The 13039-nt window shown below is 46.3% G+C and overlaps 1 protein-coding gene across 8 annotated transcripts in view; it reads right to left on the reverse strand.

The window, feature by feature from the left end:
- The window catches only part of CSMD3 (CUB and Sushi multiple domains 3), a 1871449-nt gene that overhangs the window by 595238 nt on the left and 1263172 nt on the right, over positions 1-13039 (reverse strand). For all 8 annotated transcript variants that reach the window (XM_073590214.1, XM_073590213.1, XM_073590210.1 and 5 more), the window contains one exon: positions 1453-1640. In XM_073590214.1, the coding sequence (XP_073446315.1) occupies positions 1453-1640 (188 nt within the window). The remainder of the gene's footprint in view (positions 1-1452; positions 1641-13039) is intronic.

The following is a 13039-nucleotide window of genomic DNA, read 5'->3' on the forward strand; positions in this document are numbered from 1 at the left end:
TAAAATATTAATATAGAAGTACATGAAGTTGCCATAGTTTTTTTATGTAAAAAACACATGCAGACAAAACTTTTACAAACCTCATGAAAAGCCAAAAATGAATAATAAAGATTGAAAATAATTTCTGATCGCCAACAGCCCCATTCTGCAGTCACTTCAATAGCAAAGTAACTACAGTTGCATGGGGTTCTCTTTATTAATGTCTATGGAAATTATGGAAAGAACCGAACAATATGACCACCTTTCCATCTATGTATATGGTGAAATATGCATTTATGAATTTGCTACCTGGAATCATTGAACCTCTTCTTTAATTGATAGTTAAGAGTCCCAAACAATTTGTATACTTTTTAACAATAAGTGATACTAGTTAACTGATGTGCCTGTTAATGGACATGTTAACTAATGCAACCATTTTTTTTTTTGCTCCAGTGTTTCCAGGTCAAAAAAATTAAAATATTTTTAAAACCATTTTGAAATAAAACATTTCAACATTATTAACATTTATAGCTAACCTGTCACCAGGTTTTCCCAATATAAAGTACATCCAGCACCTGTAAGCATGCTGCATGTATTTCTCCAATCTGCTCTGCAGGGCACAAAAAATAACTTTTACTATACTTACAAACAGCACAGTCCAGTCCAATGGGCATCTCTGGCCTTGATCTGGCACCTTCTCCCTTTCTCTGATCACTGACCTCCTGACCTGATTCAGGTGGATGACACATCCTACGTTACCCAGTGTCCTTCGTCGTGGTCCTGAACTTCTCTCTGTCCTGCCGAGGGCAGAGCAAAGTACGGTAGTGCGCATGCACTGACTGTAACCTATGAAATATGCCTGCGCAGAAGCATGATGGGGGATACTGTGTGGATGACATACTGTACGATGCGCAATCCTCTCGTAGCAGAGAAGGAGGACTGCAATAATAAGAAGGGAGGATGCACTGGATCAAGAAAAAAGATGCCTGTCACCTGGGATCATGCCATCTGTAAATATAATAAAAGCTTTTTTATGTGCCTTGTAGTAGAGGGATTGAGGGCATACATAAAGTATTTTAGAATGTTGTAACAGAGTGCTTACAGGTGCTGGCTATACTTTATATGGAAGACAGGTTCCCTTTAAAATATTTTAACATTTTGCTCCAACGCAGACTTGTCTGTCTCCACGGTTACAGACTACAATTAAACCCAGTGTAGTCTGATCCTTACAGATCCAGATGAACTTACAGAGTAAGTCTGCAAGGGTTTGGAGAAAAATAGATCTGCATAAGAGCTGTAGGAAAAAAAAAAACGTAAGAAACATTTTAACTGAGATCATGATAAAGCTTCCTATATCACAAGAATTATTGTAAAAATTTATATAACCATAATTCTTTTTTGTGACATACAAATATTAACATTTACGGAAACCATCAAAGAAAAAGTCAAATTACAACTAAGCAGAAACATTACCTTTGTATTCCAGATGAAAGCCAGTAAAACTGACTGATCCATCACTCCTAAAAGCCAAATGCATGTTATTGGAACCGCTTTCAATTCTTTCTGGTAATTTGCTGTCCTGAAAACTTCCAATCAGAGGACTATTTCCATCTGGCCCATCATAAATATACAGGAAGTCATAATTTGGCTCAATGCTGAAACTGTTGGACAAAACCAGTAAATTAATTAGCACTCATACGTTTCAATGAGTTCTCTATAATTAAATGAGTTTAATTAATATGCTTATACATGCCCTTTCACAACCTTTTCTAAACACATTGCCATCTATTCCATTCCATTTTACTGTGTGTTCTCATAAGACATTTCATTTTGGGAAAATGTTATCTGCATTTTGGTTTTGAGAATGATTTACTATACCACATAAAGGAGAATAAGAACAAACAAAAAAATATTGTAAATGTAAATATGGCAGATTGTAATGAAAAATATAAAATATGCCCACATGTAGGGGCAAATACGTGCATTGATTTGCTGGTAATACGCTGGTGTATGTATCAGAAATGCACTTCCTCAACATTTGATGTATTCAGACGGGACTCTGAAGATCCTCATGATTCTCAGGATTGGTGTGAATCCAAGAAGACAGAACTCTGGTGTTCAATAAGTTATCTCCACCTCAAAAAGTAGGGTATAACTTGTGAAATTGGAATAATTCCTTAAAAGGCAACCTTTTATATGAAAAATTCTTTTAGCCTGCCGATATGATATATAAGATATGAGTCCTGCTGCTCGGAGGAAATTAACTTTATTCTGTGATGCTGAGTTCCTTTTCACAGGCAAGCAGTGAGATGGGAAAGTCAATGAGTCCGAGGTCAAATGCCAGGAGGGTACATCTTAACCAAAGGGATAATAGAAATGGATAGTCAAAGGCAAAGTTCAAGGTCAAGAAACCAACATCAGAGTATGTCGAGGCAAAAGTGGTAATACAAATGGGTAGTCAAAAAGTAAATTTCAGTAAAATCTGGCAACAAATATCAAAATATCAGAATACAGAGAACAGAGCAAGCACACTACTAAGATAAAAGCTAAAATTTCCAAGATCTGATAGTAGCCAGTCAGCTAAAAAGCCAGGTAATCACCCAGAACGGGTGACACCTGGAAGACCCTGCAGACCCGGCGACATTTGGCAGCTTGCCTGTTAATGACAATACCAACAGCTTTCCTATAGAGCAGCTGAGTTGTCATTCACAGCATGATGGAATCATTACATATTCCTCCAGGCAGCATTCATTGTTCAGTCACTGGGGCAACACCGGCTCAAGTTCAGTCAAAGCTTTGTGTATAGTGAGTTACATCTGTAAGCACAGAGATAACTGATAGCCAGTTCTAATGCTGAAGTTACTGTCAGTCAGTGTCAGGGGCAGGGTTACAGCTATCACTCTCTGTACACAGAGCGGTGACTGAACCCTCATCAAAACCCCTCCGTGACTGAACGCTGAACACTAGAGTTAAGCGACTTTTGGTTTTTTAGGGTCGAGTTTCGTTTCGTGAAACCCGACTTTTCCAAAAGTCGGGTCGAGCAAGATCGGCCGATGATATGGAAAAGTCGGGGTCGTCCCGAAACACGAAACCCAATTTAAGTCAATGGGGAATAAAAGTCGGCAGTGAGAGGAGGACAGGAAACACACCTACAGTGCCCATTTGAATGCCAAAAGCATCAATTCTTCTTACTTAAGCTTGTCAACCTTAATTAACTTCATGATACAAGTTACGCACTGAAAAATGGGGGTTATTTGGCTAAAGTTGTGGGGGGGTAGGGCTGGCTCCAGGTTTTCATGTGCCCTGGGCCAAAGAGCGCCCCTTTAACACATACCACAACTCATCATGCTCCAATACGGCAGAGAAATAGCGGTATAGTACAATGAAAAATACTTCACTTTTTACATCTCATGACGAGGCCCATCTATTTCTCCATACAGAATCATTGGTCCCATATAATGTTTGAAACAGTATATGATGAGCTCCACATAATGCTACAGTATATATTGGTCCCCATGGATGAAGCTCCACTGTCTTATGGACCCAAATAATGCTCCAAACATAATGGGCCCCATTTCTAATGCTCTAGTGTATAATGGGCCCTGTAAATGCTGCTCCAGTGTCTGATGTCCACCTTTGGAATGTTCCAGTGTATGGTGGGCCCCATCTATCATTCTCCAGAGTATAGTGTTCCCCAAAAATTGCTGTCCCAACATTGAAAACAATCAAATAAGTCTCCTCGCTAGGGAATCCCTGTACTAGTCTGGACTCCTCGTCGTCCCCATCTTCCATCTCACTGCACAGTATTTCAACCTTGCAAGTGCTGTGATCCTGAGCAAGCAGGGGGGGCCCACTCGTTGGCGATGGCACTGGCACAGGGCCCCTGATAGTACGGTGGTGTGTCTGATGACGGGTGGGCCGAACCTGCACTTTCATCTGCAGCTTCCTCTTTGTCACCGTGTAAGATGGAACTGTATATGGGAAGGGTAACCTGAGTTTCATCAGGGTCAGATTCAGGCCGTGTAGCGTGCGAGGGGAATGTAGTGGTCTGGGTCAATGTACCAGCAGATTCATCGAGCAGTGGCTGGGCATCAGTGCACTTGTGTCGCCCCCAGGAGTACGGTCGCCACAGTGGCATTACCTTCCTCCTAGGGAGTGTGATGTCATGCTTGGGAGCAACGAAGGATCTCTCTAGCAGGTTAACTGATTGGGCGGCGTTATTCCCACGAGTCATGACCCTCCAAACAGCGTTCATGAAGGCAAAGTGTTTGTTTTACGTGGGCAGTATGGTTGCAAAGCTGAACCTTAAAGGAATGTCCAGAAGGGCACCACCCGGAGTGGAGCCTATGGTTAAATTCGACTCCACCTGGGAAACCTCAACCATGCCAGCTACAGAACAGATGCACACATTGCAAGCTTAATTCCGTTAACGAACGAGACTCCATCATGCCCCGCGGTCCGAGTCCGGCTTACTAGAGGGACACGTGAGGCTCTGGCACATGAGATTGGCCAATAACTGGTGTGTCATGCCCTTACAAGTCACTGGCTGCATGTGTGCTACACTGAAAAGGCCAGCGTTTGTCGCTTACAGGTGCAGATAACCCGCTGAACAACGTTAGTGATGGGGATCACTGATTACAATTATTACCCGCGAACGATGATTTCCCAGTAAGTGCAGGTCAACCGCAGTTCCGGAATTAGGCCTAACCGTCATTCCTGAAAAAATGAAAAACTTACGTGTGCAAACGACAGGTGCTGTAGCTTGCTTAACAGCTCGCCAGCCGTTCTCACGCCCAGTATGGATCACACGTGATTGCACAAAGGTGAGAAAGGGTACCGTATCCACGGATAACATGTATGGATAGCGTACACATTCAAAATATATGTCTATACATCAGGAGGCAGGCTCAGACGGTGTTAGGCCCAGTATGGCTTGCACGTGATTGCACAAAGGTGAGAAAGGGTACCGTATCCCCAGATAACATGTATGGATAGCGTACACATTCAAAATATATGTCTATACATCAGGAGGCAGGCTCAGACGGTGTTAGGCCCAGTATGGATTGCACGTGATTGCACAAAGGTGAGAAAGGGTACCGTATCACCGGATAACATGTATGGATAGCGTACACATTCAAAATATATGTCTATACAGTCATGGCCAAAAGTATTGACACCCCTGCAATTCTGTCAGATAATACTCAGTTTCTTCCTGAAAATGATTGCAAACACAAATTATTTGGTATTATTATCTTCATTTAATTTGTCTTAAATGAAAAAACACAAAAAGAATTGTCCTAAAGCCAAATTGGATATAATTCCACACCAAACATAACAAAGAGGGTGGACAAAAGTATTGGCACTGTTTGAAAAATCATGTGATGCTTCTCTAATTTATGTAATTAACAGCACCTGTAACTTACCTGTGGCACCTAACAGGTGTTGGCAATAACTAAATCACACTTGCAGCCAGTTAACATGGATTAAATTTGACTCAACCTCTCTCCTGTGTCCTTGTGTGTACCACATTGAGCATGGAGAAAAGAAAGAAGACCAAAGAACTGTCTGAGGACTTGAAAAACCAAATTGTGAGGAAGCATGAGCAATTTCAAGGCTACAAGTCCATCTCCAAAGACCTGAATGTTCCTGTGTCTACCGTGCACAGTGTCATCAAGAAGTTTAAAGCCCATGGCACTGTGGCTAACCTCCCTAGATGTGGCCGGAAAGAAAAATTGACAAGAGATTTCAACGCAAGATTGTGCGGATGTTGGATAAAGAACCTCCACTAACATCCAAACAAGTTCAAGCTGCCCTGCAGTCCAAGGGTACAACGGTGTCAACCCGTACAATCCGTCGGCGTCTGAATGAAAAGGGACTGTATGGTAGGAGACCCAGGAAGACTCCACTTCTTACCCCGAGACATAAAAAAGCCAGGCTGGAGTTTGCCAAAACTTACCTGAAAAAGCCTAAAACATTTTGGAAGAATGTTCTCTGGTCAGATGAAACAAAAGTAGAGCTTTTAGGGCAAAAGCATCAACATAGAGTTTACAGGAGAAAAAAGAGGCATTCAAAGAAAAGTACACGGTCCCTTCAGTCATACATGGCGGAGGTTCCCTGATGTTTTGGGGTTGCTTTGCTGCCTCTGGCACTGGACTGCTTGACCGTGTGCATGGCATTATGAAGTCTGAAGACTACCAACAAATTTTGCAGCATAATGTAGGGCCCAGTGTGAGAAAGCTGGGTCTCCCTCAGAGGTCATGGGTCTTCCAGCAGGACAATGGCCCAAAACACACTTCAAAAAGCACTAGAAAATGGTTTGAAAGAAAGCACTGGAGACATCTAAGGTGGCCAGCAATGAGTCCAGACCTGAATCCCATAGAACACCTGTGGAGAGATATAAAAATGGCAGTTTGGAGAAGGCACCCTTCAAATATCAGGGACCTGGAGTAGTTTGCCAAAGAAGAATGGTCTAAAATTCCAGCAGAGCATTGTAAGGCTGGTTTCACATTCGCGCTTTTTAAGCGCACGCACGGCCAGGGATAGCTCCGCCCCTGAGCCGGCTCTCTGCCCGGCGTGCCCGCCCCTTCCTTGTAGCGCCGCCTCCTAGCGCACAGCGGCGCCTGCGATCGGCGCACCCTATCTTTAGCATAGGGTGCGTAGATCGTGCGCAGGCCGTGCGCTAGTTGCGCTTTGACCTGCGCTGCGCACTTTTGACGGTGCGCCGTGCGCGCCAAAATCCAACTTTTCGGATTTTGGCGCGCACGGCGCACCGTCAAAAGTGCGCAGCGCAGGTCAAAGCGCAACTAGCGCACGGCCTGCGCACGATCTACGCACCCTATGCTAAAGATAGGGTGCGCCGATCGCAGGCGCCGCTGTGCGCTAGGAGGCGGCGCTACAAGGAAGGGGCGGGCACGCCGGGCAGAGAGCCGGCTCGGGGGCGGAGCTACCCCCGGCCGTGCGTGCGCTTAAAAAGCGCGAATGTGAAACCAGCCTAAGAAACTCATTGATGGTTACCGGAAGCGGTTGGTCGCAGTTATTTTGGCTAAAGGTTGTGCAACCAAGTATTAGGCTGAGGGTGCCAATACTTTTGTCCGGCCCATTTTTGGAGTTTTGTGTGAAATGATCAATGTTTTGCTTTTTGCTTCATTCTCTTTTGTGTTTTTTCATTTAAGACAAATTAAATGAAGATAATAATACCAAAGAATTTGTGTTTGCAATCATTTTCAGGAAGAAACTGAATATTATCTGACAGAATTGCAGGGGTGTCAATACTTTTGGCCATGACTGTACATCAGGAGGCAGGCTCAGACGGTGTTAGGCCCAGTATGGATTGCACGTGATTGCACAAAGGTGAGAAAGGGTACCGTATCCCTGGATAACATGTATGGATAGCGTACACATTCAAAATATATGTCTATACATCAGGAGGCAGGCTCAGACGGTGTTAGGCCCAGTATGGATTACACGTGATTGCACAAAGGTGAGAAAGGGTACCGTATCCCCGGATAACATGTATGGATAGCGTACACATTCAAAATATATGTCTATACATCAGGAGGCAGGCTCAGACGGTGTTAGGCCCAGTATGGCTTGCACGTGATTGCACAAAGGTGAGAAAGGGTACCGTATCCCCAGATAACATGTATGGATAGCGTACACATTCAAAATATATGTCTATACATCAGGAGGCAGGCTCAGACGGTGTTAGGCCCAGTATGGATTGCACGTGATTGCACAAAGGTGAGAAAGGGTACCGTATCCCCGGATAACATGTATGGATAGCGTACACATTCAAAATAAATGTCTATACATCAGGAGGCAGGCTCAGACGGTGTTAGGCCCAGTATGGATTGCACGTGATTGCACAAAGGTGAGAAAGGGTACAGTATCCCTGGATAACATGTATGGATAGCGTACACATTCAAAATATTTGTCTATACATCAGGAGGCAGGCTCAGACGGTGTCAGCCACAGTATGGATTTGACGGCCCAGACTACACAGCGGAGGAGCAGGGAGAGGTAAAGATTGCAAATGCTGGGGCCCTGCCCAAGCAAGGGGGGCCCACTCGTAGGCGTCGGTACTGGCACTGGGCCCCTCATAGTACGGCGGTCTGTCTGACGGCGGGTGTGCACCACCACCGTCAGAGACACTTGATTGCACTATGAGGGACACTGTGCCAGTGCCCGCGCCCAAGAGTCGGCCTACCCACCTGTCCAGGGCAACGGCACTCGCACGGTGTCGTGCGCTAGGTGGTGACCCCGGCCATGGGGGGGAGGCAGCACAGTTAGGGAGTTTTAGAAAGTGGCATATGTTGATGTTGGACATTCAGCTGATGCAAAAGGCAAAATAGGTCAAGTCCCAGGAAGAGGTGGACCAAAGCAAGCCATTTTTCTGTCACCCTATGTGTCATCAGGGGAAGGTGGGACAAAATCCTTGGAAACCCATGCATGGTTCATTTTAATGAAGGATAGATCATCCACATTTTGGATTGACAGACGGGTCCTTTTTTCTGTCAGGATTGATCCAGCTGCACTGAAGACTCTTTCCGATAGCACACTTGCAGCTGGCCAAGCGAGCTCCTGTAAGGCATATTGTGCCAATTCAGGCCAGGTGTCCAGTTTAGCGGCCCAATAGTCAAAGGGGAATGACCTGTGTGGGAGAACATCGATATGGGAGGAAAAGTAGTTTGTAACCATAGTTGACAACTGCTGTCTCCTGTCACTTTCCATCGATGCAGTATTACCAGTTGTGTGAGCGGTACTTGAAAAATCAGTCAACATCAACATTGTCATGAAACCCCTGTCTCCAACGCCACTTCTGCTGTGTGCACCATGAACACATCTGCCAAGCTGCCCCCGGCCCGTACGGCTCGTGTGAGAACCATCACCGCTGCTGTGTGCTGGGAATGCCTCAAGCAACCGATTTACCAGAGTTGCTTGTTTATTAGCCAATATTAGGTCAAGGTTCTCCTGTGGCATGATGTTTTGTAATTTGCCTTTATAGCGTGGATCCAGGATGCTGGCCAATCAGTAGTTGTCATCGTTCATCACTTTGGCAATGCGGGGGTCCCTTTTTAGGATCTGCAAGGCATAATCTGACATGTCGGCCAATGTTCCCGGTGTCAATGATGCACTGCGAGTGCTGGGTGGAGGAGCACTTTCTGGCAAATCCACATCCCTCCAGTCACGCACAAACCCTGTACCAGACCTTGCCACGCCAACATTTTCACTTGCCCCACGAGATGCATCCTCCTCCCCTAAGTAATCATCCCCATCATCATCCTCCTCCTCCTCTTCTTCCTCCACCTCGTCCAGGAGAGGTCCCTGAGCAGACAATGGCTGAATGTCATCAAGGATTCCCTCCTCCTCTTCCTCTTCATCAACATTGGCTGCAGACGCCTGCTCCTTAAGGTGCGTCAAAGTTTGCATGAGCAGACGCATAAGTGGGATGCTCATGCTTAGGATGGCGTCGTCTGCGCTTACCAGCCGTGTGCATTCCTCAAAACACTGAAGGACTTTACAGAGGTCTTTCAGCTTCGACCACTGCACACCTGTCAACTCCATGTCTGCTCTCAAAGTGCCTGGCCGTGTATCCTCCCACAAATGCATTATGGCCTGCCTCTGCTCGCACAGCCGCTCCACCGTGTGCAGGGTGGAGTTCCACCTTGTTGCAATGTCGATAATGAGGCGGTGGTTGGGAAGGTCGAGCAATCGCTGCAGCTTCTGCATACGAACGGAGTGTACAGGCGACCGGCGGATGTGCGCGCACAGTCTTCGCACCTTCTGGAGCAGGGCTGTTAACTCCGAATAATTTTTGAGGAAGCACTGCACCAGCAGGTTCAAGGTATGAGCCAAGCAAGGTATGTGGCTGAGTTTTGAAAGGGCTATGGCTGCCACAAAATTACGTCCGTTATCACTAACTACCTTGCCTGCCTCAAGATGTACACTGCCCAGCCATGACTCAGTTTGTCGCTTTAAGTACTCGGCCAGCACCTCGGCGGTGTGTCTGTCGCCCAAACACATCATCTGCAACACAGCCTGCTGACGCTTTCCACTAGCTGCTCGATAGGGGGACACCTCGTGTGCAACAGTGGCAGCTGCAGATGGAGTGCTCGTACGACTGCGCTCTGTGGACGAGCTTTCGCTTCTGGAGGAGGAGGAGGAGGAGGAGGGTCGAACGCCTACAGCCAACTGTTTCCTATACCGTGGGCTAGGCAGCACTGTCCCACCACCGCTGTCCCCTGTGGACCCTGCATCCACCACATTAACCCACTGCGCAGTAATGGACACGTAACGGCCCTGGCCATGCCGACTGGACCATGCATCAGTTGTGAGGTGCACCTTTCCACTCACTGACTGCTTGAGTGCATGGACAATGCGGTCTTTTACATGATGGTGGAGGGCTGGGATGGCTTTGCGAGAGAAGAAGTGTCGACTGGGTAGGTCATAGCGTGGTACTGCATAGGCCATGAGTTCGCGGAAAGCTGCGCTTTCCACCAACCGATAGGGCATCATTTCATATGAGATTAGTTTGGCAATGTGGGCGTTCAAACCCAGTGTACGCGGATGAGAGACTGAGTACTTTCTTGACCTACTCATAGTGTCTGGGAGGGTGAGCTGGACTTGAGAGCTGCATATGGTGGAAGTAGCGGTGGACAGGGCGGACTGAGAGAGGGTTGATGATGGTGATGGAGTTGGTGTTCTTTCTGATGGCCTAGATTCAGTATTTCGTTGATATAACAGTGGGATTCCCTGACTGCTGTGGCCTTGCAACGACACCTCAACATTTGCTGCTGTGCTAACCGGTGGGCTTACAGTGGGGGAAACAATGTAGCGTTGTTGACTACCTTCTTTGTGATCAGTTGCACATGTGGCACTTGAGGTTTGGTGTTGTGTCCGCGCTTGCAAGTGCATGCTGGTTAAATGTCTAAGCATGTAACTGGTATTCAAATTTTTCAGATTTTTCCCTCGGCTAAAGGTCTTTGTGCACTTCTTACAGATAACCTTGGCCTGATCATGAGGATTTTGTTCAAAAAAGTGCCACACTGCACTCTTCCTACTTTGGCAGACATTTTGCGGCCTAGCACGCTGTGATCTTTTGACCCTCTGGACAAGCTGTCCAGCAACTCTTTTGATTTTTGGAACCTGTCTTTGGAGTGCTCCGGGCCTGCCAGATAACAGCTGTTGCGATGTCGATGTCTGCTGTGGATGCTCCTCATTTGAGCTATTGGAAGCAGCACCCTCTTCCCCCAATGGATGCCAATATGGGTCAACAACTGGGTCATCCATCACCTCCTGTTCAATGTCATGTGCACCTTCCTCTGTGTCACCGTGTATGGTGGTATAGTGTGCGGGAAGGGGCACCTGAGTCTCATCAGGGTCAGAATCTGGCTCTGTACACTGCGAGGACAATGTAGTGCTCTGAGTGAATGTACCAGCAGAATCATCTATCAGCGGCTGTGCATCAGTGCACTTTATGTCAGATTCATCTTGGCCTGGGTAATTCACCATTTCACTTGATAATCCAGGCATGGTATGTGAAAATAGCTCCATGGAGTAATCAGTAGTATGGCCTGCGTCATCCTTCAATCTTGGTTGGGGTGAAGGTCACAAGGAAAGGTGTGGTTCATGAACATGAGCCTCCAATGACGACTCAGTGCTTTTATTTTTTACAACTTCAGAAGAGGAGGCGATAGAGCTGGAGGCTGAGTCAGCAATGTAAGACAAAACTTTTTCCTGAAGCTCTGGCGTTAAAAGCGGTTTGCCAACTCCTAGAAAACTAAGCCTTCGAGGCCTTGTGGAGCCAGACGATGACGCAGGCTCAACACCTCCTGCATTCGGTCCTATTTTGCTTTTGCCACTACCATCAGATCCACCACCAACACCATCATTACCAGCTGCCAACCCCCGCCCAATTCCACGGCCTCTTCCACCAGCCTTCCTCATTTTTGGTAGAAATGTAGACAAAATCCAACAAACTATATAGTAATGTAAAACAAGGTACAAGGTGTCTATAGGACAGGGGAGATTTTGAATTTCTGCAGACACTTGTGGACACTGGACACTTTCGGATTGTGTGAGGCCCACTGAATATCACAGCGCTATGTCACAGGCTCGATGGCACAGGTGTGAAAAAAGTGACTACAGGATAAGGGAGATTTTGAATTTCTGCAGACACTAGTGGACACTGGACACTTTTGGATTGTGTGAGGCCCACTGAATATCAGAGTGCTATGTCACAGGCTCGATGGCACAGGTGTGAAAAAAGTGACTACAGGATAAGGGAGATTTTGAATTTCTGCAGACACTAGTGGACACTTTTGGATTGTGTGAGGCCCACTGAATATCAGAGCGCTATGTCACAGGCTCGATGGCACAGGTGTGAAAAAAGTGACTACAGGATAAGGGAGATTTTGAATTTCTGCAGACACTAGTGGACACTGGACACTTTTGGATTGTGTGAGGCCCACTGAATATCAGAGCGCTATGTCACAGGCTCGATGGCACAGGTGTGAAAAAAGTGACTACAGGATAAGGGAGATTTTGAATTTCTGCAGACACTAGTGGACACTGGACACTTTTGGATTGTGTGAGGCCCACTGAATATCAGAGCGCTATGTCACAGGCTCAATGGCACAGGTGTGAAAAAAGTGACTACAGGATAAGGGAGATTTTGAATTTCTGCAGACACTAGTGGACACTGGACACTTTTGGATTGTGTGAGGCCCACTGACGCTGTATGGTGTGAAAAAATGCACGCTCAGTACCTCAGCAGGACAAAAAAAAAATTGGGATTGCTTTTAAAAAAGCATTTGCAGAGCAGTGGGTAAACAGCAATGCAGCTGTCAGGAAGCCTTAGAAGGCAGCCTAACAACCAACACCGCTGATCCACCACAATATGGCCTCCCCTTGCACTGCACACACAGTGACTGGTGTGTTGTACAGGCAAAATCGCCAGTGTGCGTGGATCCTGATTGGCTGGAAAAGAGCGCAAAACAAACTTTTGAAACGCGACTTTGGCGCGTAAGTCGCCGACCTCGTGGCCGATCTCATCCTAGGG

Source organism: Dendrobates tinctorius, unplaced genomic scaffold, assembly GCF_039654945.1.
Source record: "Dendrobates tinctorius isolate UK_male_01 unplaced genomic scaffold, ASM3965494v1 ptg000116l, whole genome shotgun sequence".
Taxonomy (NCBI): domain Eukaryota; kingdom Metazoa; phylum Chordata; class Amphibia; order Anura; family Dendrobatidae; genus Dendrobates; species Dendrobates tinctorius.